Source organism: Corvus hawaiiensis, chromosome 6 (genome assembly GCF_020740725.1).
Source record: "Corvus hawaiiensis isolate bCorHaw1 chromosome 6, bCorHaw1.pri.cur, whole genome shotgun sequence".
Lineage (NCBI taxonomy): Eukaryota > Metazoa > Chordata > Aves > Passeriformes > Corvidae > Corvus > Corvus hawaiiensis.
In genome coordinates, this window is record NC_063218.1 from 54,671,471 (window position 1) to 54,699,459 (window position 27,989).

At 46.0% G+C, this 27,989-nt stretch overlaps 1 protein-coding gene across 3 annotated transcripts; it reads right to left on the minus strand.

Annotated features, from left to right (window-relative positions):
- Positions 1 to 26,637, minus strand: PAK6 (p21 (RAC1) activated kinase 6). Of its 3 annotated transcripts, none has more exons than XM_048307893.1 (12): positions 26,417 to 26,637; positions 25,907 to 26,105; positions 25,238 to 25,302; positions 20,076 to 20,265; positions 16,404 to 16,612; positions 11,938 to 12,540; positions 8,276 to 8,767; positions 7,900 to 8,033; positions 5,077 to 5,203; positions 4,768 to 4,893; positions 3,956 to 4,090; positions 1 to 2,050 (listed from the first exon to the last, which is right to left on the minus strand). In XM_048307893.1, the coding sequence occupies exons 5-12, from the start codon at positions 16,605 to 16,607 to the stop codon at positions 1,883 to 1,885; spliced, it is 1,989 nt and encodes a 662-aa protein (XP_048163850.1). In that variant the 5' UTR covers positions 16,608 to 16,612; positions 20,076 to 20,265; positions 25,238 to 25,302; positions 25,907 to 26,105; positions 26,417 to 26,637; the 3' UTR covers positions 1 to 1,882. The 3 variants fall into 3 exon arrangements, with proteins under 3 accessions (XP_048163850.1, XP_048163849.1, XP_048163848.1); XM_048307892.1 differs by having other exon boundaries at positions 20,073 to 20,265; XM_048307891.1 differs by lacking the exon at positions 20,076 to 20,265.
- Between the last annotated feature and the right edge of the window lie 1,352 nt (positions 26,638 to 27,989).

A 27,989-nucleotide genomic window follows, 5' to 3' on the forward strand; every position in this document is an offset into this window, starting at 1 on the left:
TTATGAATAAATCAAGAACTACTTTAATTTAAAACACAAGTGCAAAGGATTCACAACTACAGACGAGCAGGACTGTTTGTTTCAAATTATAAATCTTTTCTAAGCCCTGCTTTTTTTTTGTGTTAAAAAAAAGCAATATATCTGGAATACAGAAACATTTTACATCAAAAATTTTCCAGTGCAGCTAAGGAGGAGCTTAATGAATTAATTTCAACCAACTCCATCAGCCCCAAACTTAGACATCCAGTCTACAGAAAACCCCTACCACTTCTCTACCTGCCACGGGTGAGAGTGATTTCATCCTTCAGCAGGTGTCTGAGCCAAGGGGATGAACCACCTCCAGAGTTGTTCCCCCAGGGGTGTTCCTCTCCCCATGGGCTACAGAGCCAACCTACACGTTCTGCAGACTGGGTGCCCACCCTTTGATGGCTGGCAGCAGTGCAGATGAATTCCATCCCAAATTACTTCAAGTAATCAACTGTGGCTTCAATTTTGAAGCAGGATCTGTAGCTGGAGCAAATAGCAGAGGACAGATTATGAACATCTTCTGAAGAAAACGCAGTTCTGAGGTCAGTTTCTGAGACAGCAAGACTGTCCTGAGAATAACTTAAAGTCCAATATCTTGGTATCTGGAGTTTCAAAACAAGATCCCAGTTCCACATGTAGGAATATATTCTTGAGACCTCACAACAACACACACCATCACTGTACAATGTTAACCCCAAACTAGAGTCCAATTACCTTGAGGATCTCACCGACCAGAGAGTGCAGCATACAAAATACCTAAAAACTATGTTAAAATAACTGAAAGAGCTGTTTAGACAACCAGAAACCTTCCAGATGTAAAGGGATGATGGGGAAGGGCAGACCAATAGCCAGACAGCAGCACACAAACACAAAAATCAATCCTGGGATATGCAGGACAGCTCAAACTTTTCCATTCGGTCTCCTACAGCATTCCCAAAATGCTAGCCAATAACTGCCCCAGGGCAGCTCTTCTCAGCCTCTCCTGGGAGAAAGGACTGGGAAAGCAAGGTGCCTGGAAACCAGCCACAGGAACACGCTGTTCACATTCCAACCAGCACACAACATGTTGCAAATGGTGAATTTTCAACCATAAGATTTTGGTGGCAAGAGCACCTGGTCTTCATAGAGTCCCCTTTGAGGCCCGTATCCAAGGGTTTCCCCCTCCAAAAGTTTAAAGTCATGAAATGGATTCAAGATTGACCACTAAACCATACATATTCCGCAGCAAAAGAGAAGCATGTTGGTGCAAGAGAGCCACTTAGAAACAAATATACACATATCACATCTGCTCCCTAAGGAAGTGTGTGCAGGTTTCTAGGTTCATGTTTAACCAAAGGAAATTAAAATCATCTGTGAAAAGGTCTCAGAGGAAAAAAAAAAGTCAAGTCTTTGTGCATTGAGAGTTTAAAGGGGTCTGTACTCCAAAGTGAGTCAGCTCACAGCTCCAGTGTACAATGAAGGAAACAAAGATCACATTTCTAAGTGGGAAATATCGCTCCAGCTCAGTAGTCAGTAGCCAGGGTGTGCAGAAACTCACAGACATTCAGATACACAGCTTCAGACTCCACTTTCGAATGCCATCCTTCGGCAGCAGTGATCCCCAAGCCATGGAATACCCGCTTTATCCTTGAGACAGACTTGGTCTCACTTAGATCTAGTCTGTATTGATTGTCTTCAGCAAAGGAGAAGCCACAGAAGGCTGAGGATGCACGGACAGGATTCACATTCGTCCTCCAAAACAATCACTGGCAACTTCCAAGCACCATTCACAGGTTGAGACTGCCTGGGCTCTTAATTTTTTCTATATATTTTTTTAAAACCATTCCTTTTCCCTACAGTTTCCCGTCATATAAATTCAGCAGGTGGAGGTGCGCTTCCTGTACTGTTGGATAAGGGGAACCAAGCACTCTGGAAGTCCTGTCTGGAGCAAAAAGGGGTGATCCAGAAGTTCTTGTGCCGTTGCTCTTTCCAATGGATCCCGTGTCAACATCCTTTCCAAGAAGTCTCTCAGAACTGGTGAGGTCTGTGAAAAAGCAACCAACCAAGTCAACCCCACAAAGGGACCAGGCACAACTCATGGAACATGAGGCTGCCAAATTGGGTGTGGTTAAAAGCATCCTGCACATTCCCAATCTATGTCCCTGTTTGCCCATTAATGTGACACAGCTCACGTGCTTTTTATGCTATGGAATTAACTCTCTGTCACTGGTAGGCACAACACTTAGGTTGTTTTCTTTTGAATGGGATACAGCCAATTGAGATAAGACTGCCTGCAATGTCCTTCCATTTGGGTTACTCCTGCTTGCCATTTTGTTACTTAAACTTTTCTGGATTTCAGCTCAAAAAGGATTCCTGCTACCTGGGTACATCACTTGGGTAGGAAGGGGGCATCAATCCATTCTTTTACTGGTCACAGATTATGGAAAGGTAGTTAAGTAGGATTCTCCAGTAGGTTCCAAGAGCCTGAAAAACCCTCATGCTAATGGTACAAGAAGATGAAGAAGCTGCAGAATAAGTACCAAAAAGCTGAATGACCTCACAGGCTTGTCCTTTGGAAGAGATGTAAAAGCCTGAGAGTCACCAGCCCCCAAGCACCACTTCAAGACCCTGCACATCTCTGGCTGGTTTCATCTTCTGCATTGTTAAAATGGAATAAAAAATGAACTTGGCATATATTTATGCTGATAATTACATTCAGTTTAGACTGGGGGCATTTTCTCAGCTCTGGTTCACTTAGTAGATCCTGAAATACTGTTCACACAGAGCTATTGCTCATCTTAGGAGCGCTTTGGATGACTTTGCTTGGGATTGCTGGAGAAGGCACCGCACAGCTCAGGATGAGTGCCAGGATCCAGCCTGTATCCCTGTCAATAAATCTGCCTATGCTTTAGCAACCCAGCAGGGATTATCCTAGGTGGCATCCCTTTAACCTGCTGCCCCCAGTATTGCAGTCACTGACCACAGTGAGCCATGAATTGGCACCAGAACAGAAGGCTGGATCCACAGCTGGAGCTGCACTCCAGCAGGACACTGGTGAGGATGCACACCGGCCTATAAGTCAGAGGTCTGCTGGAAGCCAGTTTGCTTCCCAGTACAAAGTGGAGTAGAGCAAGACCATAACCAGCTCTGGCTGTCAGAGCCTGTGGCAGGGCCACGTCAACAAGCAAGGTGTGACCCAGACCAGGATGATTTTACACTGCCCAAGGAGGGCAAGCACCAGGTCCACAATGTGACCATGAAATTTTAATTAGTGTTGCAAAGGCAGAAAAGAAAGAACAGCTGTTGATGTTGGAGTGTGTGCTGTTAGTTCAGCAGTCTACTCTCTTAAATAATTCAGTTTTAGCAGCTGCAGATGCTCTGATTAATTGGAAAGGCTGGGTAGCTCAGGATGCTGCAGAAGCTGTTTGATCTCAGAGGCTGGGCATGGAATGAAAGGAGGACTGCTTTAAGAGGGCACTGAAAAGTGATCACTCTGTTTCTTATGTCACTGCTACTTTTTCCTAAGAAACCATGAAGCCAAGTTCATCTTCTGAGCTGCTGCAGTGTCTCCACGAGTTCCCGTCTGTCCTGAGCTCTCCTGCTCTCCTAACCCTTTGTAGTCCTGAAGGCCATGCAGCTGGAAACTCCCAAGAGCAGGAATCCTCCTGTTCCCTTCCCTGGAAGATAAGCTACTCTGTCGACATCAGCAAGCTGGGAACTGCTGGGTCCACCTGAAGCAGCTCTGACCTGCACTCTCCATTTATGCCCAGCTGCCCTCATGGCCGGGGCTGTTTCCCAAAGCAGCCACCAAGACCCCAGGGCCAAAGCTGTTCCCCAAGAAACAAGTCCTAGCAAGACCATTTCCACAGCCAGCTGCACTGGGAACAGCTGATATGGATGCTTGCCTATGGTAATCATCAGGCTTACAAGTGTTTGGCAGCATGCTCACCCTGTGGAAGTTTTTCAGTTTGGGAGGAGGGCTGTCACGGAGTCTCTTCATTGCCTGGACTGGAGAATCACTGAAGTAGGGGGGTTCTCCATCTACCATCTCTATCACCATGATCCCCAGGGACCAGATATCCACCTGTGGGAGACAATGTCACATCAATACACACACTCCAGAGCAGCAGGTCCTTGTTTTGCCACTTTCACAAAGACCCCAACACCCCATCCATGACAAATGGTACCAAGAGAGTCCAACACCGATGCCCTTAATGCTCTTGGGGCTCCTTACAGGAGTATAACTAAGTCAATTTTGCACCCAGGACTGAGCCATGCTGGTGTTGCAACATGTAAAGGTGTGCAAGTAACTGCTTGTACCACACCTGGTTGGTTGGTAAACAAAACTAGTCAGTCTGCTGCCACCTGCCCAGAATTCCAGAGCTCCCATGTCTGCTTTCCCTGAGGGGAGCCCCTCAGAGCTCACAACTTCCCCTGCTTCCTTTATGGAATCGATTTACTGATCCCTATCATGTCACAGGCTGCTCCTTGCCCACATCTGTCCACAGCAGGTACAAGTCTAGGCCAAGCTTTAGGTGTAAGAATAGAATAAGTTGATGCCTTGCTCCTGGGAAGCAGAACAATCTGGTTTTCTACCGATTTAGGAAATATTGATGTCATCACCATCAAAGCCGTAGTCACAGTCAGGTTTATATTTTAAATAGAATCTAGAGACTTCCTAGAAAAGCCAATAGTTATTTTCCTGTGACACTTCAGACCATTACTTGCTCCTCTCCTGCTATTAGGGAGGCAGTCCCTTACCTCAGTGGTGTATGGTATCCTTGCAATGACTTCTGGAGCCATCCAATAAGGAGTACCTACCAAGGATTTTCTTTTAGGTACATCTTTACTGATCTGAGCACAGAAGCCAAAATCAGACAGTTTGACCTGTACAAAGAGAAAAGCAACCAACCTTAAAAATAAGCCTTAAACAACACAGAGGGAAACACCAAGACAAAGATGACAGAGTAAGAGGACGAGGGGAAAACAAGGGATTGGGAACAGAAAGGAAATAAGAGACGGAGGCTGCAGCAGCAGAAGACAGGAAACAATTTGTCTGAGGAAACACACCCTGCCATCCAACGTCAGAAGAATGGAGTCGCTCTTGATGTCTCGGTGAATGACCCCCTGAGAGTGGAGATAGGACAGAGCCTGCAGCACTGACTCACACACTGTGGCAATCTGCTCCTCGTTCAGCCTGCAATTAGAGGCAGGGGACTTAAACTGTGCAGAGAACAGTGCTCCTTGACAGGGGCACACGGAGGTTAAAGCACAGACACTTTGGTTCCCTATGACAATTACCATCTCACCTTTACCATTTTTCTATATCTGTTACTGCAGAAAACATTTTTGACTTTATGGTTGACAATTTTAAGTTTTCATAGGTTTAATGCAGAGAAATTGCACTTTAAATTCTGTACCTAAATTCATTCTGCAAGATGCTGTTTCAAGCAGTTCTGACAGGCAGCAGTGCTGCTTGATGCCAAGGTGCTGCAGTAACTGGTGAGACAGCTTTTTTTAAAGCAAATATAGTAAAGCCATTATTCACAAGGCTTATTGTGCAACTGTATCCACAAAACATCCAAACATATCATTTGAGAATGAATATAGGGATCCTTTAGGCCTTTCCTGCAGACACTTGGGGTACACTCACACCTAACTAAAGGTAGCAGAAGCTACAAGCAGGGAAGACACTTCTGATTTCTACCACTCTGTTAGCACATGGAATATGAGCCCCAAGAACCTCCTCTTTAGAAGCTCTTGCTGTTTAGAATACCAATACAAAAACCTTCACAATCAAGTGAAAATGGTAGAAATCAAAATTCTCTCCTGTACCTGGGGACAGTGACAGCTCTGCATGTTTACACTGAAAAATCCTAGGAGTGAATTATTTCAAAGAATAGCTGAAGTACCCAATTTGAGTACTGTGGATTCTCAGCCTAACTCTAGCAGTAGTTCTGAACAACCCACAGCTGAGGACAGAGAAATGAAACATCCTCAAATTTGGGTCTGCAAGTGAGCCTAAGGAGAAGAGAACACTCAGAAGGCAGAGCTGTGCAGCAAACCAGCACCTTCTAAACCCATAATCATTTCTACACGATCAGCTGAGAAATCTACACTCGTGCTGCTTATTTGGCATCCCATACCTTACTCTTCCAAACCAGGACAGCTACAGGTTGTAGCTGCACTGTGCCACACTCACGGCAACTAAATCTGAAGGGTAGCAGGGGGCTACTTCTGCCTTTATGATTTAACCTGAAAAGGGAGAGGGACAAAGGCTACCTGTGGGACTTCCCAGCACAGAAGCCAATGTTTTTAGGAGCAGTACTTTTCATTTCATAGTGCCTGAGCTGATCCACCTGAGAGCCCTGTGGTTCCAGAAGATCACAAGAGGTGCATTTTCACCCTGTCACATATGGAATTTGGTTTCAGTCAAGTGACTGCATAGTGTAAAACAGATTACTGGAGGATTACCTTGCTCCTGGAGATGTAAATCACTTATCCCCCTCAGCAAAAGTTTAATGACAGCAATGATGGTATTTTCCTCCCTGGGAAAAACTGATAAAGGTTTGCAGCTTACTTCTGATAAATGTTATGGTTATAACAGATCCTGCTTCCATCATGTGGAAAAACAAGCATTCATTAACAGGTTCAAAGGAAGCTTCTTAAAACAAAACTAGGCTGAGGTCTCACTGGTGGATATAAACACACAGACCCTTCATAAACCTCTTCATCACTTTTTATCTGTAATTCAGTTCCAGCCAAGAGCTACAAGAGTTTCACTGGCCCTGTCAGCTGTAACTGAGCACTCCTCAGGATTAAATGTTGGCTTGCAGACCCTGAGATGCCTCTGAACTCAATTCTGGACAGGCCTGCCCCAGGTAAGTGTCTCCAGGGCACTTCTTCCAGGTGGGGTTGTGGAGGCTACAGAGGATAATGTGGCTCTTTATGCCTCTCAAAATTATCACAGGTGTGCTTCCAAAACACAGAACCCAACAGAGTAAGCTACATGCCTTAAATCCACCAAACGAGTAAGACACATGCCTTAAACCCACCACAGCACCTAGGCCAAGCACGTATGTGAACTAAAGGTATACGATGATTTTAAAAAACCTGATACAACCAGTGCTAGCAATACTGCCTAATTGTAATCCAATTAAAATCCTGAATCTTCCAAAAAGAAACTTTCATGCTACAGACTTTCTTGGTCAGTCTTTCCACTGGCATTCCCTGCCTCAGTTTCCAGCCTCACAGGACTGCTCTGAAGCAGGAGGAGGGTGCTCCAGAGTCATGGGTAAGACACGATCACCGTAACTGCATCATCAGAACACCTTATGAGATGGAGCAGAGGCCATCTGAGAACAACTTCTTTGCCCTACAGAAATGCTTTGGGTACTATTGAATATGAAGCAGTGTAGATAAGGAAACAAATTTAGGAGAGTGTCTAGTAGTTGCTATCTTTAGGCAATGAAATTTGGGAAGGAGTCCAGATCTCAAGGCTCTGCTGCACTTCTCCAGAGGAGTTAGTGAGGTTGAATTTGTGGCTAAAGTTCCACCACTGAAAACTATTTCTGCCTGCTCTTTATACTTATTCAGTGAACATCCTGGCCAGGATTCAACAGATATAGTAAACAACACTTTTTATGACTACTGTGTTTTACAGGGAAGGTCATCAAGGAGATGACTAGTGGGTATCTAAAGGGATCAGTACTTTAAATTAGTCCCTTCTACATCAGAAGTATTATCACGTATTTTAAATGGATAACAGTTTTAAACAGCAGTAGTTTCAGGGCACTGCAAACACAAGATCTCTGAGGGAAACTATTTGTCCCAGAAATCCCCACTCTGCTGCTCTTGCTCTCCCATGTTGATGTCTGGGATTTTGCTTTGTACCTGATCTGAGACACAATGTCTGTGAGGGCTCCTCCCTGAAGGAACTCCATCAGCACCCAGAGCTCCTCTCCCACAAGGTAGCTCTTGTACATCTCCACAACGTTGACGTGTTGATAGTCCCTCATTATCACCACCTGTAAAACCACAGTGGACAAGTGACCACCACAAAGTTACTCACCACACTTCATCTTATCCAACCCAGTGAGCGCACACAGCCCTGTGAGCATAGCACAGAGCCTCCATCCCCCCAGTAATAGCTGTTCTTGGTATAAGCATAATGCTACCAAGAGGAAGATGATCCTGCTCTTCTCCTCCTTTTGCCACACTGATTGCTCCAACGTGGACAGCAGGATTCCCCTGACTTCAGCACACTCACCTCATTGAAGAGGAGCTCCCGGCGCTGCTGCTTCCTCAGATCCATCATTTTCACGGCCACCTGACGCCCTGAGTGCTTCTCCCGAGCGATGCACACAATTCCTGTGGAGCCCTCCCCAATCTTGACATAATTCTCCAGCAATGTCCTGGGATCTCCCTGGTCCACAACCATCCTGAGGGCAGCTTTGAACTGCTCGTGAGTCACAACCACGGGGTCCTCGCTGGGTGGTTGCCCCTTCCCAGCAGAGTCCTGGGGCAGGTGAAGGTTGCTGGAACTGGTCTGGGTCTGCCGGTTCCTGGGGGACCCTGCCGGGGAGGGCCGGCCTGGTGGCACTGCCACAGCCTTCTCTGCTGTTGGGGACTTCTGGGGAGTCCCAGCTTCAGAGATCATCCTGGGGAACTCAGAGGCAGGTTGTTCTGGGGGGAGAGACTGGGCTTTGGCTGCAGGGCTGTGGGGAGAACCCCACTGCTGGGGCTTGAAGAAAGCATTAGGCTTCCAGAAGGACAAAGAGGAAAGTGAGAGAAAGAAAAAGTGATGGTTGGATTAGCAAGCAGCAAGGTGAGGAATCAGTTCTGTGTCATCCCATTCTGCCCCAGCACACCTTGAAGCAGACTGGAGTCAAGAGCTTCAGGTTCTTGTCTCCAGGTCTGCCCAGCATATAGCTTGGATGAAGATATCCTTGGATGCAGATCTTCAAGAATCCCTTAGGGAATGGGTGTTACACTTTACTCCAAATCGAGACAGTTTAAAGGGAACATGCTTTAAAAAAAACCACCAAGACACAGAACCCACAGAAAAAAACCCCAGCTGCTAAAAAGCATTCCAACCTTGCCACCAAAACTCAGGGGCAACCTGTGCTGCAGAGAATTTGAAAATCCTTTATCCCTCTGTGCCTCTGATCTTTCTTTGTATAAAAGGAAAGGGGATTCATGCCAAGGCTGTAAATCACTTTGATGTCTTGGCCTAATTCCCTTTGGGTAATTACACTGCCTACTGAAAACACTCTCTGCACTTTCTACTGCTACCTGCAGAGCATTCCTGTCGATCAGGCATGGAATTAGCTTCTCCACTTTGGGAAAAGCACCAGGAACCAGGACAGCTGGAGGCCGCCAGCACGAGACTCCAGCTACACAGAGCCACCTGCCACCTCACTGACTTACAACTGACCTACAGTGAATTTGGATTAGCAGTGCTCGAGGTTTTTGGAGACCTCCCACTCAAATGACAAGCAGGCCCAACCCTGTTTAGTGTAGGAGATGTAGTAAGATCACAGCCTGTGGGAATGTGGCTTCAGGATATGCATTCCCATGCCAGGAAGGATAAATACTGTCCTGCTAATACTCCTGGAAACATTGATTAATTAAAATTCAAGAACATTTAGCAGGTGGGGTACAAAATACATTATATATGTACATGTATATATGTAAAATAAACATTATACTTATATAAATATATGCAAAATAATAGTGGATCTGTCAAAGAAGCAACTTCAGAAAGAGCAAGCCCATCATTTATATTATAGGGTAAAATAAAAACCTCAAAGCAAAAAGCTTTTTCTCTCTCACAATTCAGAGAGATTATTAATAAAGTTAATAATATGGGCATGGGAACTGAAAATTGCCAATCGAGAATTTTTTACAAGAGCACTCATTTTCCCTGTCTCAGACAGAAAATAATTGTGTAGGATTTAATTCTACACACTTTGGGTTTTAATCAAGGATTTTTGTCAAGAGCAGAATCTGCATAAGCCTCACACACGGAGAGGCCCTGGAAAACACAATTTAGCGGCATCAGGGCACAGCACAAATACAACTGCCTGTCAGGAGTTCCTTCCTCCCTGTACACCAGCTCCACCCCTGCAGTCCTGTGCTGACATGCTCACAGCAACACAGAATTTATTTCCCAAATCTTGTTTTGTCTCAGGAGAGAGAAAAAAAAGTTTTACATAACCCAGAGGGTGCAGAAGGGTACACAACACGTGTGCAAGCTCACACAGGTTTGTTTAACCACGCGCAAGTCTCATTTCCTGCTCCTGTAATCTGACAGTCCCCATGTACATGTTTTCTGTCTTGGGACATTTTGAGGTGTCACTGGTTGTCCCACTCCTTCCCTTCATAAGGAAGGTGCACTCAAACTTCCCGCGGTGCCTTTCAAGGCACCACCTTCCCATTTCAGCCAGCTACCCAGCCAAGTGGTGGGTGTTCCATCTCTGGAAGTGTTCAAGACCAGGTTGGAGCGGCCTGGTCTAGTGGAAGGTGTTCCTGCCCATGGCAGGGGGTGGAACTGGATGGACATTAAGATCTCTACCAACCCAAGCCAGTCTGGGATTCCATGATTCAGTTATATCCCTGTCCCTTTCATCTGCAATTACACATTTCTCACACATCATCAGCTCCATCAGAGCAGGAGATCCAGGTTTTCATCATCAGAGGCTGGCAAGAACATCTTAGATAAACACCTACCAGGGATGGTACAGATCCCTTACTGGAGTAGGGAGATAGATTACATATCTTCCAGGTCCTCCCTACTCCTCTTCTCTGACAAACAGCTGGAGTTCAAACACTCCCAGGCACATCCACTTGGCTGGTAACTTCTGCTCCTGCTTGTGGAAGGGCTGAGCCTGGCAAAGACACTGTCTAGGGAAGACAGAAGTGGCCAGTTCCAGGTACTCAGGGACAGGCCTCCAATCAGTGTAGGTCAGCCCAGAGTTACTGAGACAGCAATAAGTGCAGTTTGTGCTACACAAGGATTGCATTCCTTCAAAATCCTCTCCCTTGGAAAGGAAACCCACTGTGCCCAAAACCTTGAGCCTGGATCCTTATGCAAACTGCAAGACGCTGGATTGGAGACATCCCCTTCGTACAACACCCTTCAGAACAGTCAGGTTGGCTCGGACAGTGGTTCCTATCATTGTCCTCCCAGTTGAGGGACTTCACAGGTGCTGGAAATCAGCCTGGCCCAGCACCAGCTTTGAAGCCACCAGACAAGCCATGCAAAGAAGATGGGTGCTGGGTCAGCCCAGAATGGAAAAGAAGCAATGTCTGCATTTCCTATCCAGTACCAGGAACCAGAGATTTTCTGCAGTTTAGCAAGAAATGAGTCATCCATTCAGGACAGCTTTCCTGGGGGAGCAGTAGCTATGAGCTGTCCCACCCTTTCCAAAATCCAACAGTCTGATTTCCTGTGTGACAGCACCGTGGGTGCTGATGCAAACCCTGCTGCTGTAGCAGCCGGCAGATACAGCTATAACCAACACACTCTCCTGAGGTAGCTCTAGTTTGCACAGGCAGAAGAATACACTGCTAATGCAAATCATGGCAATTTCCCAAATGGCAAAGGCTCTTTGGTGCCAGCAGAATGGCATTGCAGTTACGCCTTTACCTCGCAGAAGGTAACGACCAAGACCCCTCGTCCTTCCCAGCCCACGCTCCCGCAGCTCCGCCAAACCGTCTGCTGGAGATCTGGCTGCCATCCTGAGCTGTGCCTCACAGCATCTCGTGAAGCTCAGGCGGACCACACATTTCCCCTGCCCAGGACTATTTTGATTCCAACGTTAATCATAACAAGAACAGATGGTTGCCTGATGTTTGCAATTAAATTTGCTGTATATGTAACCTCTGGAACTGTAAAGTCAACACTGCAATCCAGTGAATAACGCTTACCTTGATCTGCAGGGGAGGGCCTGGCTTGTTTGAGGCGCTGGATGAGGGGAACATGCTGCGCAAGAGCCTCCTCTTCAGGCTGTTCTCCCGGGATTTGGAGTTGGGGCTGCCCTCCCCCGAGGGCCTGGCGCTGGACTGTCGCTGAAGCCAGCCTTCTTCCGGGCTCTTCATCGCCGTCTCGCTCTCCCCCGGCACAGCGGGCACATGCTGCAGCCCCGAGGCGCGCTGCAGACAGCTGCCATCGGTGCCCTGGAACTCCGACGGCCCCAGGGACTGGGCTTTTGTCACCATTCCGTTGGGATGAGACTGCCCTTCCAGGCGGGGCTTGTAATCCGGCCACATGGTCTGCCTCCGGGCCACCTTGGACCCACCATTGCAGTTGAGGTAGTTCCCATACTTGTCTGCCCAGTCTCCTTCAGGACTCTGAAGGTACATGTCTGGGGGTCTCTCGTCTCCCAGGAGCCCAAGGGACTGGGCTCTCCTCCTGCTGGTGGGGCTCCTGCCCCTCAGAGTGTTCGAGCTGATGGCAGAAAGCTTCTGGATGTCATTGAGCAACCCAGAGATGTAGCCTTCCACTTCCACGGTGCTGCCCCGTACCACGGTCTGGGAAACACAAGGGAAGGTGAGAAACAAGTCAGAGTTGTAAGAATTGAGGCTCAGTTTATCTTGCCAAAGGTTAAATTTTGTACATATAGCTAAAGACAACTCAAGGAGTTCAGGGAAAATTACAAATTTTTGTCTTTTGTTTCATCATCCTTTACTGGGGGATAAAAAAGGAGTCCTTGGGTCAGAGGACTGTCAGAGAACAGCAGTGCTGTCAGCCAGAACAGTCAATTTTGCTGTTGTGCTCACATTCTAAAAGCAAAACTGGGATATTTCAAAACTCCTGGCTTTCTTGTGCTGAAACTGCGTGACACTACATCACTAATGCACTCACCAAGCTCCTGAAATACTAGTTCTCAGAAGTTCCAGCATGCTGCAAGCTCCATTTGCAAAACTCACCCTTGCTGTGCCAACACAAGGTTCATCTCTCCCTTGAAGCACGCTCAATAGCGTCGTAATCAGCCTCCCTCAGTCTGCTTCTCCTCAATTTCTGCTAATACATCTCAATCCTGACCAGTGCAGACCGTGCTGTTCCAACTCTGCCTCCCTGCTCTGCTCTGCCAAGCTATTATAATTAAAAACTATGAACAAAGGGTCACAGCAGCCCACAACTGCCTTGTAAGCAAACGCTGAAGAACAAGGCTTCCATCCAAACAGGCACCAGCTCTGTACAAGTAGGACACTTTAAGCTGTTGGTATATTATGTAGCGTTCTTCCTTGTTTTTTTTCTGGAACTGAAAAGCTTACAGAAGCTTTTCTAGTGCTGGGAACCAAAATGTTTCATTTCTCCACAGAAATTTGCAGCACAGGATCACTCCTACACTTTCATGAACCTCTGCCTGAGGAAAGTCCTTCCCTGGAGTGACAGCAATCTCCTGTTTGCTGACTGAGCTCCAGGGATCTTCTAAACATGCTGAATTAATTATACTGAGACTAATATTTAGCTGGTGCAACACAGTAGCTCCAGCAATTTCAACAGAATGACACCACAGTGCACAAATGAGCGCCTGGTTTGCTCAGTGTCTGAGAATGAAAGACAGAACAGAAGATTTTTGTTCAACAAGGTGAAGAAAGGACAACTCAACTCACTCCATAGCACACACACCAGCTGCAGCTGGAAATTCTGGTCTTCACTCCTACTCCCTCACCACTCACACACCCCTTCCTCCACAGCCCAGCTACTGTCACGGAACATCGTGCTGGGGACACAAACTTTTTGTCCAGAATGGACAAAAGTAATTCCAGAAAGACGTGTGTACTCTCAAAATAATAAGTCTCCAACAACATGCAATGGCCTCTCCAGAAAATCCACTCCAGTGCTCTCCTCCCCTTCTAGCTAAAACTCCCTAGAAATAGACTCAGATCACTCCCATGAAGTCAGATCTAGCCCCAGCAGACAGGGGAGATGTGAATTAATCTTGCTTTGCTGCTGTGTTTAAGGACTGCATCAGATTAATGAGGAAACATCCAAATTGGAGCCAAATCTATATGGAATGCTCTTACATAGATCATGCCTTACTGACCAAAACTCAGAAATTGTAACAAGAAAAGCACCTTTTAATAAGCCACACACAAACCCAGGAACTACTCTGATAGTTGAATCCAGGACTATATATGAGGGCTTGGCCAACTAGCACTTGGAAAAAAAAAAAAAAGACCTAATTGACTGGTATCACTGAACAGGAATTAATTCAAATGGCGTTTACCAGAAACAGTCAGCCTTGTTATGCAGTCTAAGAGAGTGTTTGCAGTTGGAATTACTGGGAAAAATAGTGTTAGTTTAAGATGATTCTTTAGTTTTTAAAGCCTGTTGGGTATTCTGTCCTTGTTCTCTTAAGGATTTGCACCTGCTTTCAGCTTTTACCATCCTCAGGTTTAGTAAGTCAGATATGAATGTCCTGACCAGCATTAGGCTCAGGGTGAACTCCAGGAAATCTCTTCACACACATTTCTGTTTCAACAGTGATGCCTCACACTATTTTGTGAGCATCCATTGCCTAATACTTGAGGAAACTTGGTTTGCTCTGGGAATGCCATGGGTGCAGTGTCCAGAGCCTCACTGAAGTCAAGATACAGGGGAGTGCTATCACTTCTCCCTGACCCAAAGCCCCCTACCCTGTGATTGATGAAAATTGGGTTGCTTGACATGACTCTTTTCTTGATAAATCCATACTGGCTGCCAGCTATTACCCTGCTATCTCCTTGGAAGCGGCTGCAAATAGATTACTTGCTTATTTGTTCCAGTCTCTTTCTGGGGATAGAAATTATTCTGACTGATCTGCAATTCCTTGAATTTCATTAGGCCCAACTGACTTGAAAATATGCAACTTCTTAGCTAAGTCTCATTTCTGTTCCTGTTCTTTTCTTTTTCCAGCCTGCATTCTCATCCCTTCATGCTCATGCTAATTGTCAGCCCACTGATCACACTTAATAAAGACCAGAGAATAATCATTAAACACTTAGGAATTCTCAGTGTCATCTGATAACTTTCTTCCAAAATCAGCAGTGAACAAATTCTTTCCTTCATCCTCCTCAGTGCACTCACAATGTCTTCCTTAGTGCCCTTTATGTTCTTTGAGAATAACATCTCTTTTTGTGCCTTGGCCTTCCAGTTTTGCTTCTACATGAATTTCTTTTCTCTTTGCCCTTTGTAACTTGACCTAGTTTCTACCCTTCTGAGCAATCCTCCTGCAGTTTAAACTCATTAAAGAACTCCTGATCTAACCAAGTTGGTCTCTTATTACACATTTTATCTCTTCTCTGGATTGTGCTCCTATCCCCTACTACATTTTGAACCTCAAAGCACATTCAGGACACCAGGCAATAACCTCCTGCCTTTTGTTTTTTTTTCACCTTTTCTTCCTAAGCAAGTTTTGCCTTTATAAAACAGCATCTGCTCAAAGATCCTGATGGGCCATTTCATTTGCAGGTTTGATTATGTACTAAATCTTGCATTATACCAAATATAGTCCCCTTTAGTCCCCATGTTTTAAGCACCTGTACACATATATTCATCAGACAGACAACTCTTTTATATCCCTCCTAAATTCCCAAGTAGCAACATCTCTATTTTACAACGAACCATTCAGTTTTTAGGCCCCCATAGGGTTCTTTTAACTGGCAACAAAAACCTCCCCCAAGCTAGCAAGACTTTAAGCACAATATTTCTGTCACCATCTTTCATTTCCTTTCCGGAGAGGTCACCATGAAGTTGCCTTTTCCCACAGCATGTTCCTGCTGTCACTTACGCAGTTTCCAGATGCCAGTACCAGCAGCCATCTAAAACCACCCATCTACAGGAATCACTTGTTTTCCCTTACTGAAGGACATTCTACCATTACTATGTCCCACTTTCCATTAAAATGCCGGTTTATTAACCATTTTAGTCCAGACCCTAGCTTAGTCCTTGTTGTCCTTACTTGTTGTCGATGAACAGCAAGGCAGCACTACCCTGCTTTCTCTCTCCCACTCAGGCTTCCCAGGCAACTTAATTACCAGCCAAATTTGCTCACCCACGAAAACGACAAACCTGCTAAAACAGGTCTCTCCATGAACTCTTCTCTTGGCTTCTCTGTACAACAGCCGAACGCATCCTGGTCCTGTCAGCCACCATAGGAGCTTTTACAAGTCCCTGTCACAGTGACAGGCAGCCAGCTGGTTATTTCAACACTGACAGCAACAGGTCAGGATCCTACTGTCCTTATTCCTGATGAAGTTCCTATCACCTTGGGCTATCAAAGCCTGCTATCCACTGAATTCCATAGAGATACCGCTCTTGGTCCCATTCATGGGGCAATGGAAACAGTTCCTCAACTTGGAGGCAACTCCCCAAGGAACAGGAAAGAACAGTCTCCCTCTCTTACCTTCATAGGCTGGAGCTGCATCCTCGTGATCCTTGAAGGGTCTACCACTGGCTTGGGGCGCCTCAGCGTGTCCAGAATATTCTGCCATTGAGGTGGCAGGCCCACAAATTTGCCCTCCTTTGGGTCAAACGAGGTGTGGACACGGTGCTCAAAGTTCTGCGGGGCTGAGATCTCGGGGCGTTTCTTCTTCTTCTTGCGGAACATGATGCCTGAAGAGGAGAAGGCAACGCTGTCAGTGCCTGTCTAGGGCTGAAGTGCCCAACCAGTAAAATCACATATCAATTCTATGAGTTAATTATGTTGTATTGAGAACATTCTCCAGCAAAAAGCACTTTAACAGGAGCTGATCACCTGCTTTTACAGATGAGGAAACAGACACCAAGAGAGTGATGATTTGCCCAAGGCCACCTCACAGGTTCATGACCGGGGTGGGATTTCTAGTGACTTCCTTTATTTCTACAAATTCATATTACCTGATAAAATGATTAAAAACAATAACTTAGAGATACATATTTATATTTTACCTGTTTACCTACATTAAATGGCTTGGAGTCCAGCCAGTTAGACAGCATTGATTCCACCACAAAGCTAGAATTTAAGGTGGCTATAAACAGGGCTCAGGTTTTCTTCTCACTGCTTACGCCAAGTAAGTAATATCTACTTGATTCCCATTTAAATACAGCAGAGCTGTTGCCAAAGGAAGAGCTGCCCGAGACTGACTCTGGATCTCAGTTTTTCTTGCTTAGACAGAGGGCTCAGGAGGGAGAGAGGAGGTGGTAGGTGGAAATCAAACTCTGTCAGCAGGTAGCTGAAGAAGCTAAAATTAAAAACTAAGATTCCTTTCCCTTGGGGGCTGAGAGAGACAGCTTGTGTGAACAGCCAGTGCAAGTGCAACAAGCCAGAAGCACCTAACACTGAAATATACCCAAACACAGGAGACATCCAAAATCAGAATTAAGAATTTTATAACCAAAAATAGATACTTAGATAGAAAGCTGAGAGATTGGACCTTTTTGAAATTGGGAAGTTATGAAAGAAAAGGAAGAACCGGAGTTCCACATGCAGTCAAGAGGTGGGAAAGCTGGAGGACTGCAATGGATTGACATTGACACAACCTCTTCACAAAAACCAGATAGTGAAGGTAGGGTGAGGTAAGGAGATTTTTTTATGGAGAGCCAAGTTTTTCACAGTGGGGAGTGGTGGGAGTGAGAGACAGGCATAAATCAAAACAGGAGTGGTCCTGACAGGATAGAAGGAAAAGCTTTCCTGTGACCAGGAGAGGCCAGCATTTCAGCAGCCTGCCCGGGCAGGCTCCATCCTCAGGGGTTTACTCTCAAAGCCAAAGCCCTGAGTAATCCAGCCTGACCCTCTGAGCTGACCCTGCCTTGAGCAGGGGGGTTGGGCTGCGCCTCTCAAGGTCCCTTCTCTTCTGAAATGTTCTATGACTGTATTCACTGCTTTGGGAAAAAGCTGCACATGCTTTTTAAAGCAATTAACATCCACCAAGAAACAAAAATAACATTTATATGCTCTTCCTCTTCCACAAACAACATTACTATTGGCATTTGCCTCTCACTAACACTGCTTACAGCTATGAATGCCATCTCTTCCCTGACATCAGACTGAAGATTTTTGCCACTTAATCTTCAACTTTGTAGCAGTCACTCTTCCCCTGTACAAGACCTCAGCATCCAACTATTTGTGCTGAATAAATATTTATAAGGGTCAGAGAGACAGAGAGATAACCTGCTGTGGTGTAGACATGAACACACTTCTAGAGGACACCAGTCTCCAAAATCAGCACATCACAGTGAAATCTATGTCAAACATTTTCCAGGTTGTCCCACTCTAAACTTGTTTAGGGAGCAAAGTGCAGCCGCCAGCTGAACAATGACTTTGCACCCTGGTGCTAGACTGGGGTCTTGAAAATCCAATACACACTGGCTCCCAGTTTGGTTACCACAATCCTGCCGTTACAGAGATAGGAAGTGTTTGTATGGCAGAGAAGGACCTTTGCTCCATCTAACCTCCCAGTCATGCAATCCATCCTTGGATTCACACACACTGTCCCATTGCAACAGCCTACTAAAGATACCTCACAGGTGAAAAAGAAAACAAAAGGTTAGGAAACTAAAAAACAAAAAAAGTACTTACAAAAGAGGCTAGAAGCAACTGCTCTGCCTAGAAGATTCTGCAGCCAGAATAATCTTTGCTTAGAACAAGCTCCAATGAAAACTCAAATACGTCTTAATGGAGAGCTTATGGGAAGGGTGTCTGTGCTCCAGGTCGGTATTGCAGCTCCTCAAACACACTGATTCATCTCTTGGGCCCCTTAGGTGCTGCTTATTAACTAATAATCAAGACTAAAGTCAGAGGGAAAAAAAGTGCAGACAATCCCAGAAAAGAAAGATAGTCTAATAGCTTGTGGTGTTAGTGCTCAAACCAACAGCTGAAGCTGCTGAGGAGCTTCAGAGCCTCCAAGGAAAGCAGGGAGTATCTCTGTAGTATTACAGCAAGTGGTTCAGTTCTGAATCCTTGACTACATGTCAGGTATGACAGCTCCTTGATCCACCTTGACCCAGCCAGAGCGATCCCAGTGATCTTACTATTTCAACCAGTATCTCTCCTGCTCCTACTCTCACAGCTTCACAATGAGAAGATACCCAGGCCATAGCAGACAAGTTTGCTCTTTTAAGTGCTTCATGTGGCAAAGGGTCCTGTGAAACAGGGTGTTACAAATGTCACAATCAATAGCACTTTTAGCATCAATGGTTTTCTGAACATGTCAGGTATTTCCCCATAAGAAAAATTATTCTGGCTTAAGTGCTTCAAAATGCAAATTTTTAAAGCCCAGGTGATATTTTGGCCCCAACCAGAACAGTGGCTCTGTTTCACCACCTCAGTTTGCAGAAGCAGAAACACAACACTACATTTGTATATTTACATAAAACCTCTATCCCTGGCAATCAACACATGGACTACACTTGGACCCCATAGCCAAAAGCATGCTTCCAAAACCCAGAAAGGAGCACCTACTGAGTTCATGGTCAGTTTTAAGTGACTGGTTGGCATGGCCTGCATCTACCTTATTGGCTTAAAACAGACAGCTTAAAAACAACAAAATGTAATCAGCTCCAAATACAACACACCCCTAGGCACCCAATGGCATTTGCTTTATATGGTCAGCATCAATCCCTGATTATAAAGAGATCAGACAGGTGGTTTAAAGGTAAACTGCATTAAGATCAAACAAAATACATACACTAAAAATAGTTATTTGAAATCCAATGAATTCTAATAATCTTGCTAGGTTTTGCATCTCATTGAGGAGGTCTGTATTTAACCAGTCTCCTTTCACTTTGTGGTTTTCATGCAAGACCTATTTACTTGTATTTCCAATACCCAGCTAAAGAACGTTTATTGTTAAATAAAACACATAAAACCAGCCCTTCTCTAAGTCAGTAAGAAATTCATAAGAACATTTTATGTATATAAGATTTTGTAAATCAAGTAAAACCTGTATTTAAACATAGGCAGCATCCCTTTAATATAACAACACAAATACTGTGACACTGATTTTATAATAATCTACTACACTTTAGTCTTTCATTCAGTGCTGACAACTGTACTGTAAGAAATGTCACAAACATAAATAATAAAAGTCACTACCACAAGACAAAAGCAGTCGGAGATTGAAATTCTCTCAGCGATCCATTCCTGCTCCCTGGGAAACCACGTTAGGTTTTTCAACTCCAGATATAGCTGTTCCTAGATGATACAGTTCCAAAAGCTGTCACATCTGCCAGTGAGCACGAGAAAAAAATCCCACAGCCAGCAGATCCAGAGCAGGGGGAGGGATCAACTGAGAAGGAGGGGCAAGAAGAGAGAGGGGTCAGGCTCAGATGAGAGGAAGGGGTGGGAAGATTAAGGATGGCAGGGGAACTGAGAGTTAGTAAGGAAGAGAGGAATGGGTGGGAGACAGGCAACCCGAGGAGGAGGGCACAGAAATGAAGCAACACCACCGGAAAAAAACAACAAAACAAAACAAAGCAGATAAATGTTATCAGGAGTGGCTCGTTCCAACGCCCAGACAAAGGCAGCAGCGAGCACTGCCTTCTCACCCGACCTGCCTCCACCCTGCTCACGTCCAGCCACACGTTCCGCTAGGACACCGCGCCGTACGGACCCGTGCTCGTACCCTCCCTCACTCACACATGCACTTGATGATAGCACGGCAGCACAGAGCTACTTCAGTCTCACTCGTGCAGTTTCCAGTTAAAAATAAGCTCTCCCTCCCCCTCCTTGCTGCAGCACTGAACTCGTTCATCAGCTCATTGCGTCGCTATCGCAGATCTGGACGCAGCTCCCTACATTCCTCCTGCCCCGGACGAGAGATAACGCTTGGTCTCTGAGCTCAAGAAAGCCATTCCCGTAATTTCCAAGTCCTCCCACAGCTGATCTGCCAAACTGCTCTGCCTAGCTCCAAGAGGAGAGGGAGAGAAGGAGAACTCTTCCTACAGGACCTGAGGAACTGCAATATGCAGATTGAGTTTGCAGTGGGAAGATGAAGGTCCCAGAGAACCCGCCAATAAAAAGAAAAAATGTGTTATTTCCATACTCTGCTACTCAGGTCACTGTCATGTGCTACATTTGAAATGGATTACAGGTTAACTAGGCCATTATCCATGCATGTCATATGCATGGGTTCACACAAATGTATGTGTGAATATGCACACATGGAATTTCACTGCATCCCATACCTTCTAAAATACTCATGTTTGCAACACTCTTATTATTTAAAACAAGCCATAAACGATCATAGCAGTTTGCAAACAAAGGGAAATGACAGGTTAGGTCCCTAAAGAGCTGACAAAACCAAATGTGACTTCACACAGCAAGGAATGGCAACAAGGGTCAGTGAAAGGGAGAAAGAAAAGCCAAATGGTCCAAAATCTGAAATGGGATCTAAGAGCACTGCCCTGACACCTTCCACATTTGTCTGCAATTCTAGTTTTAGAAATACTGGTTGAAGTACTTTTTTATCCTCCTAAAGGAAGAGTGGATATTTCCTTGGTGCGCCATTCCTTTCCTCATTTCAAGTCCTTTCCTTCTACTCCTTTCTCCCTCACCAGCCCCCATGGCAAAGCTGCGTGTCAGAGCAAAGCAACAGCACAGCATACTGATGTAATGCTCTAAATCCTGCCCAACCACACATGAGAGCACAGATTGTAATGTTACACTAGAAATAAGCTTAGGGAGAGACATATTTGTTATATTGGTGGGTTTGTTTCTGAGAAATGAGAAGAACAGCACAACCGGCTTGACATTTTTTGCTGTGCCTCCACTGAGCAGGGTCTGAAGGCTTCTGAAGGCTCTGGTGCTGCCTCTCTCCCCTGTTCCAGTTCCTTGCTCATAAATTAGGACTAAAACCTAAAACCCAGTGAACGCCTATTTGCTCAGCTTGTTTGGGACGCTGCTGGGTTACATACTTTTAGATGTGTTTTAGCTGTACCATACCAACTTCATTCTGGGACATACATAAAAGCACTTGCAAAGAAAAGACCTCTTGAACTTTCCAAAACCAGTACAGACATGTCCCAGATGCTAATGGGCTTTATCCCTTGACAAATAACAAAGTTTTCCATTATTTACAGTCCCCTAGAAATCCCAGCTGAAGTCACCATCCAATTGTGTCTGTCTCTGAAGTCAGGCCCCACCCTCCAGAGGTTTCATCTAAACAGACGAAAGGTGAAGAAAGGGAATTATTATCCTCATTTGCAGATGAGACAGAAAAAAAATTACTAGCCCTGTTTCTTCCCAGCTATGTCTAGATTAGCAGATCTACAACATCTCCCAGGTATGTCTCCTGGCTGCTTTTTAACTTTATATCAAGGCCAGATCCAGGCCCAACACACCCTGGCTTCCACAGAGAGAAAATATGGGTGCAGGGCCCCAGTGGAGGCCAAGACACACTCTGACCGCAGGTTTCATCTGGACACCAGCACATAGGTCCAGATGCCTTGACAGAACCCAGCAGCACAGAACAGAAATCACCTCCAAACCTCAGCTGCAGTCCAGTGCCTTCATTACAAGACCAGCCTTTCCCACCTGGGCTCAGTGTGTGAGAGGGTAAAGCCACCAAACACTGCTGCATCACCAGGGAAGGCAGCTCACTCATTGTGGCCTCGGCACACAGAGCCAGCAGGACATGTGCTGCAGGTCACCAGGCTGAGACCAAAGCCACGACGACTCTGAGCCTTTTCCCCCACCTTTTAGGTGATTCTTGTGGCTTGTGTCCTGTTCTGGCTATACCAAACCACACAGCACTGCACCTCTAACACTCACCTCACACCTACACCCCTCCCCGATCCCAGTCCAAAGAGCAGCTGTATTGTTCCACATGGATTTACTGACATTATTTTGCCATGAAGGATGCATCAGGGTTAAAAATAAGTTGCTGTATTTTGCTGTTAATCAAAAGCACCACAGAGCTTCAAGACAGCCCTTGAAAGACTCAGGACTTCAACTCTCTACTGTCTTGTGTGACAGATCCATTCAAAATCATCATAAAAGTACTACTGAGATTAGAATAAGAACATTTAAGTTCCTGTCTCCAAAAATTCACATGAATAGTAACACCTTACATATCAGACAAGAGGTTATGTTGGGACAAGCCAAAGGGCCACATCTGGCATGCAGGGTCACATGGCAGGGGAAGGAGCCAAGGCACTGGGCTGCAACACTGGGCGCCACGTCCTGTAGCTCCATGCAAGCACTGGAAGCTCAGTGCGCTCTTGCATGGCTCGCAGATCCAGCTGCCTCTGGCACGCGGGGGTACAAGAGGGAAGCTGCAGCTCTGTGCTGCAAACGGGAACAGCACAGATTTTACTGTATGCAGGAAGAGTCACACACTCAGGGAGCAGGACTAAATTCTCACAAGCAGACTTGTCCCAGCAGAGGCACTGGTGACCTCTGTCCTGGACAAGCATTCTCACTCCAGCAGCACAGCAAAGAACTGACGGAGACGCCCCAGAAATTCCCCAGATCACCCAAGTATAGAGTTGCAAGAGTTAAACTTCCTTTCAGCCAACACTAAACAATCTCAGTCCTCAGTCCCTAGTTATGCTCATCATGTTCTCCCAAAGAGAGCTACAAATATATTTAATTGCTGTCAGCAGCCTGCAAGGCAGTTTGCTTGTGTTATCCCCACAGGATAACTGATGGGAAAACTGCAGCCCAGGCAGCGTGCCCCAAAACACGGAAGGGACAGACTCACTTAAACCCCACAACCTGCCTGACCGTCAGTGCCTTCCTGCTCACTGCTGCCAACACTGAGATGCAAATTTAAATTGCAACAGACAAGTCTTCTCCCAGGGAATATCGGTTATCCTGCTCTGTTTGCCATGACTGTGAGTGTTCACACAGTCCTCTGTACATTAAAACCTGAGGTACACTCCTAACATGAGATAAATGACTGCTATTGGCTACAGCTACACTCTGTTCATCAATTAATTACAAAATAATTTAACTACTAACACTACAAGTTAAACAGCTGAGCCCTAGAGAAAGTGTAATTTCCTGAGACATTTTTGACGGAAATAGACTTCAACTTTTAGTCTATGGGCATCCTCCATTCCCACTGCTCTCTTTTGCCAGACAAATGGAAGGTCAGTCACAGAACAACAGTATCATTGCTAAGACAGAATAGCAGTGCATTAGTCCTCGAACCACATGGTAATCCTGCAACTTTAGAAACCATAATGAGGAATTCCTTAAAAACAAGACCTGCAGCAGCCAAGTGCTGATTTTGTGCTCCATTGCACTAAGTCTATGCCATTATAACTCAAAGTCAGTGAGACTGAAGCAGGGCTGGTGCCACAGGCAAGGAAGGCAGTCCCCAGTCCAGAACCCCCCCCGCCCCCGACAAGGTGTCAGAGTCTGCTGTGCTCTCTGCAGCCTTCAGTGCTGAGCAGCACAACTCCTGGTGAGCCTTCAGGTGCTCCTGCTCACTTGTGTCCTGCCCAGGTACAGAGCTCATGTGCTGCTCCAAATGAGATGGAACTTCAGCAGGGTACCCCCCCTGTGAGCACCCAAAAAACCCTCAAGTGCAATACAGAGCTCAGAGCCTGGCTGTGTTTTTACTTGCAATTGGGCTAAGCTAGTCCAAGCTGCTTTAAGCAATTTTGTTTAAAGCAATTTACACAAATATTTAGCTCTTTTCTCTGCTTGTGAATTTCCCTAAGCATATTAGAGAAGTAGGTTAAAAAGAGCTCTTTTTTCCTGATTGGAGGCAGGACAGACAAACTTTAAAGAATTCTCCTTAATTAATTTCATTCTCCTTGGGAATGAAAACCATTTTGTGACCAAGCAAGTTTTGTTTCTCGTTTTTGCAAGCCTTGGCAGCAGGACCCAGGGTGGCCTTCCCAGGTACATCCATACTCACACCCATCTAGACAGAAACAACCCCTGTGCAGGGAGCAGGCTTTCCATCTGGGAGCACAGTTACTAACCCAGCAAGCTATTTCCTGATAGCTCTTTCCACTATGTGATCAGCTTTACTTCTAGATTCATGAACCATTGTTCACACAGCATGCAGGACATACATACCAAGGCAGCAGTGAATATTAAAATCAATATAAAGCTTCATCACACCATCAGGAATGAGACTTTTCCATGGGACAGGGCTGGAGAGAGAGCTAGGCAGCAGGTTCCCTTCCCCAGCAGCTGTGTTAGGGGCTGACTCAGGTTGTACTCGAACTCAAAAAAGCAAAGACTGGGCAAAGGTCTGTTACTCTCCGTACATCCCCCAGCCTCACCTGAGAGCTTGCACTCACCAGACACAAATTGCTCTTCTGTTTTTTCAGTGCTCTGTCCCCAAATACATTAAAGCATTAATGTCCTGGCAAAGAAGAAAGCAAATATTAACAGACAGGACTGTTTCGTCTCATTGCAAATACTTGCCTGTATGCATTGGTTACCTGACAAAAATAATTAAGTACAAACGCTCAATAAAACCATATATTGTAACTTAAATAGGACGAGATTAGGCAGCTTTCAGCCAGCCAAAACACACTCACACACCCAGCCCCACACGAGTACTCCAGCATAGCTTCAGGAGGTATTCTGAAAGGATCCTGGCCAGCACAGCAGCCAGCAGGTTGGGAATACAGACAGGAGGGGTTTAACCAGACCTCTCTGTAAGGTATGGTGAGGGTCCTTGCAGATACAAGATACTCAAGAGCAGATACTGCTCTGTCTCCTGTAAAGGCGATGAGTATGCATGTTCCTGACATGCTGTCTGCTCTCTCAAGCATCATCCGTAATAATTTTTAACCCCTTCTTCACCCCAAGGTTTTAAGATCATCACCCTGCAAGATTCAACAAGGCATTTTCCCTCCACGTTCCCCATCCTCTTGAGTGTCCGTTGACTGAACCACTGGACCTCAGCCCCACATGTAGTCCCACCTCATAGACCCTGGAAAGTAAAAACCACAGGATCTTACGGGCAGTCCTGCTGCAACAATGCCGGTGGTGGACAGTTCCAAGGGAGAGGAGAAAGAAGGGTCTGGAGGTAAACTCTCCCACTGTCATGCAGCAAAGCCGATTGGAGGACGGTGTTGCTGGGCTATAGGAGTGAAGATGAAGCAAACTCCTTCCCAAAGGAATCCAGCTTCCAGTTTTTCTTCCCTTCCAGAAGCATCCCTTGAGAGAAAATATTGTATGACCCCTCTGAACTATTCCACTCTCACTTCACCCCAGGCTGTCACTGCCAACACACGTGTGATCATTACCCTAATCCTTGGCAGTGGCACGGCTCAGCTCTGAAGGGAAGGGGTTAAGCCGAGGCAGCACAGCCACTGGGAAGTGGAGACTTAGTTTAAACTGACAAACCCAGTCCTCCGTAAACACAGGGAACAAATCCCACAAAACAGCGGCCATTAGGACGGTTGTTACGGCTTTAAAGCAAGCAAGCAAATCAATGTTGATCCCCAAATCTGCAGGAGGGCCCTTACCCCTGACTCCTCATTGCTCTGTGACCAGAGGTGAAGTGAGAATGCTCCGCCACCGGAATCCGCTGACGCGTCGATAAACTTGAGAGAGAAAGACGGCAGGAGAAAGCGGGAGAAGAAAAAGGGGTGGAGGCAAGTCTGACATGTTTGTACAGTGCCTGGTTCACCTAAGCTGCCGAGTTTGATTTCAGGGTGTGGTAGCAGATGTGACACAGAAGCGCTCAGCGTGGAGAAGCCTCAGATTCCTGTTCCACGGAAAACGACAGATGTCGACAGCAGAGCCTCTTGGGACCATGTCGCCGCCTTCTCACCATCTCCTTTCTTGGTTCCTAGAGGGGACAAGAGAGAAAGAACTCAGAGTCACACCTGGGCACCCCAATGTGCCGGGTCTCAGGCAAGAACCTTGGGGAGATCATCTCCCATTCCCCTCCATCCTTTTTCACCACCCCACTTCACTGTGACTTATTAAAGCTCAACTCGTCAGCTCCTCTCTCTCGGCTCCACAGCCTCGGGGCCAGGAGCTGCTGCAGCTTCTAACGAACCTGACATCTCCGCCTGTGCCGCCTGGCTGCAGATTTCAGGACCTGCCACCAATCCCTTGTCATTCCAGGAAGGAAAGCTTTGATTGCTTGCTTTATGGCTCGCTGTAGAAGAATTCACCCCATTTATTTGCATTGCAGATGAGTAGCACATGACCTGGCGCTTTTACTTTTCCCCTGTCCTCACCATGAGTCAGTGCTGCCAGGTCTGGAGTCTGGGATCACCCTCTAATCCTGTTGCGCTGCCTGTGCCTCAGGGTTTACTGGCTCCTGGAAATAGACTTTCCACAAGCGACTGTACTCAGCAGGACACCAGCTCCGGCAGTGCTAGGTGGGCTTGGTGACTGGGCCATCATCAGAGGACACTTTGAGGATTACAGCCAGAAGCGGTCAGAGTTCATGGCAGCAAACCCATCAGCTGCCCTTGCTCCATTGCAAATAAAGAGGATTCTTGGCCTCTCCAAACCACTGACAATGCTGGCTTAACCCTCAGATAGTTTTAGGTCCAAAGAACAGAGATATAAACCATAAAAACCCACCACCGTGACTTTTTTGGGTTTTTTTTAACATTGGTTTTGTTGAACCACCCTTAAAATAAATAAATAAATGAGTGACATGCTACAAATAATCATTAGGCTCTCATTATTCTTGCTGGGAGTGGCTTGGCCAGCAGAGATGGGCCAGCCCAGTGACCTTTTAGCCACGTTTCCCAATTCCCATTTTCCTCCCTACCTGTTCATTCCAGCTAAAAGAGCTGCAGTATCTTTGTACAACCACCAGAATCTTGGCTGTAGTTGGAATTCATAAGCTCTACAGTACTATCATGGAGAAGGAACAGAACCGAGGTTCATAGAGAGAACCTTTTGGAGCTGATGGTCTGAGGTTCCTAATGCTCATTTCCAGACCTGCTAGCTAAGTTATGGAAGGCTGCTTCCTGAATGTGCAGTCAGCGCTTCTACATTACACTGCAGGTCCTCCTGCCTGCCACAGTGGCGCAGGTTTCCTGCCTGTTCCCTCTCTAGGGTATAGGATATAGA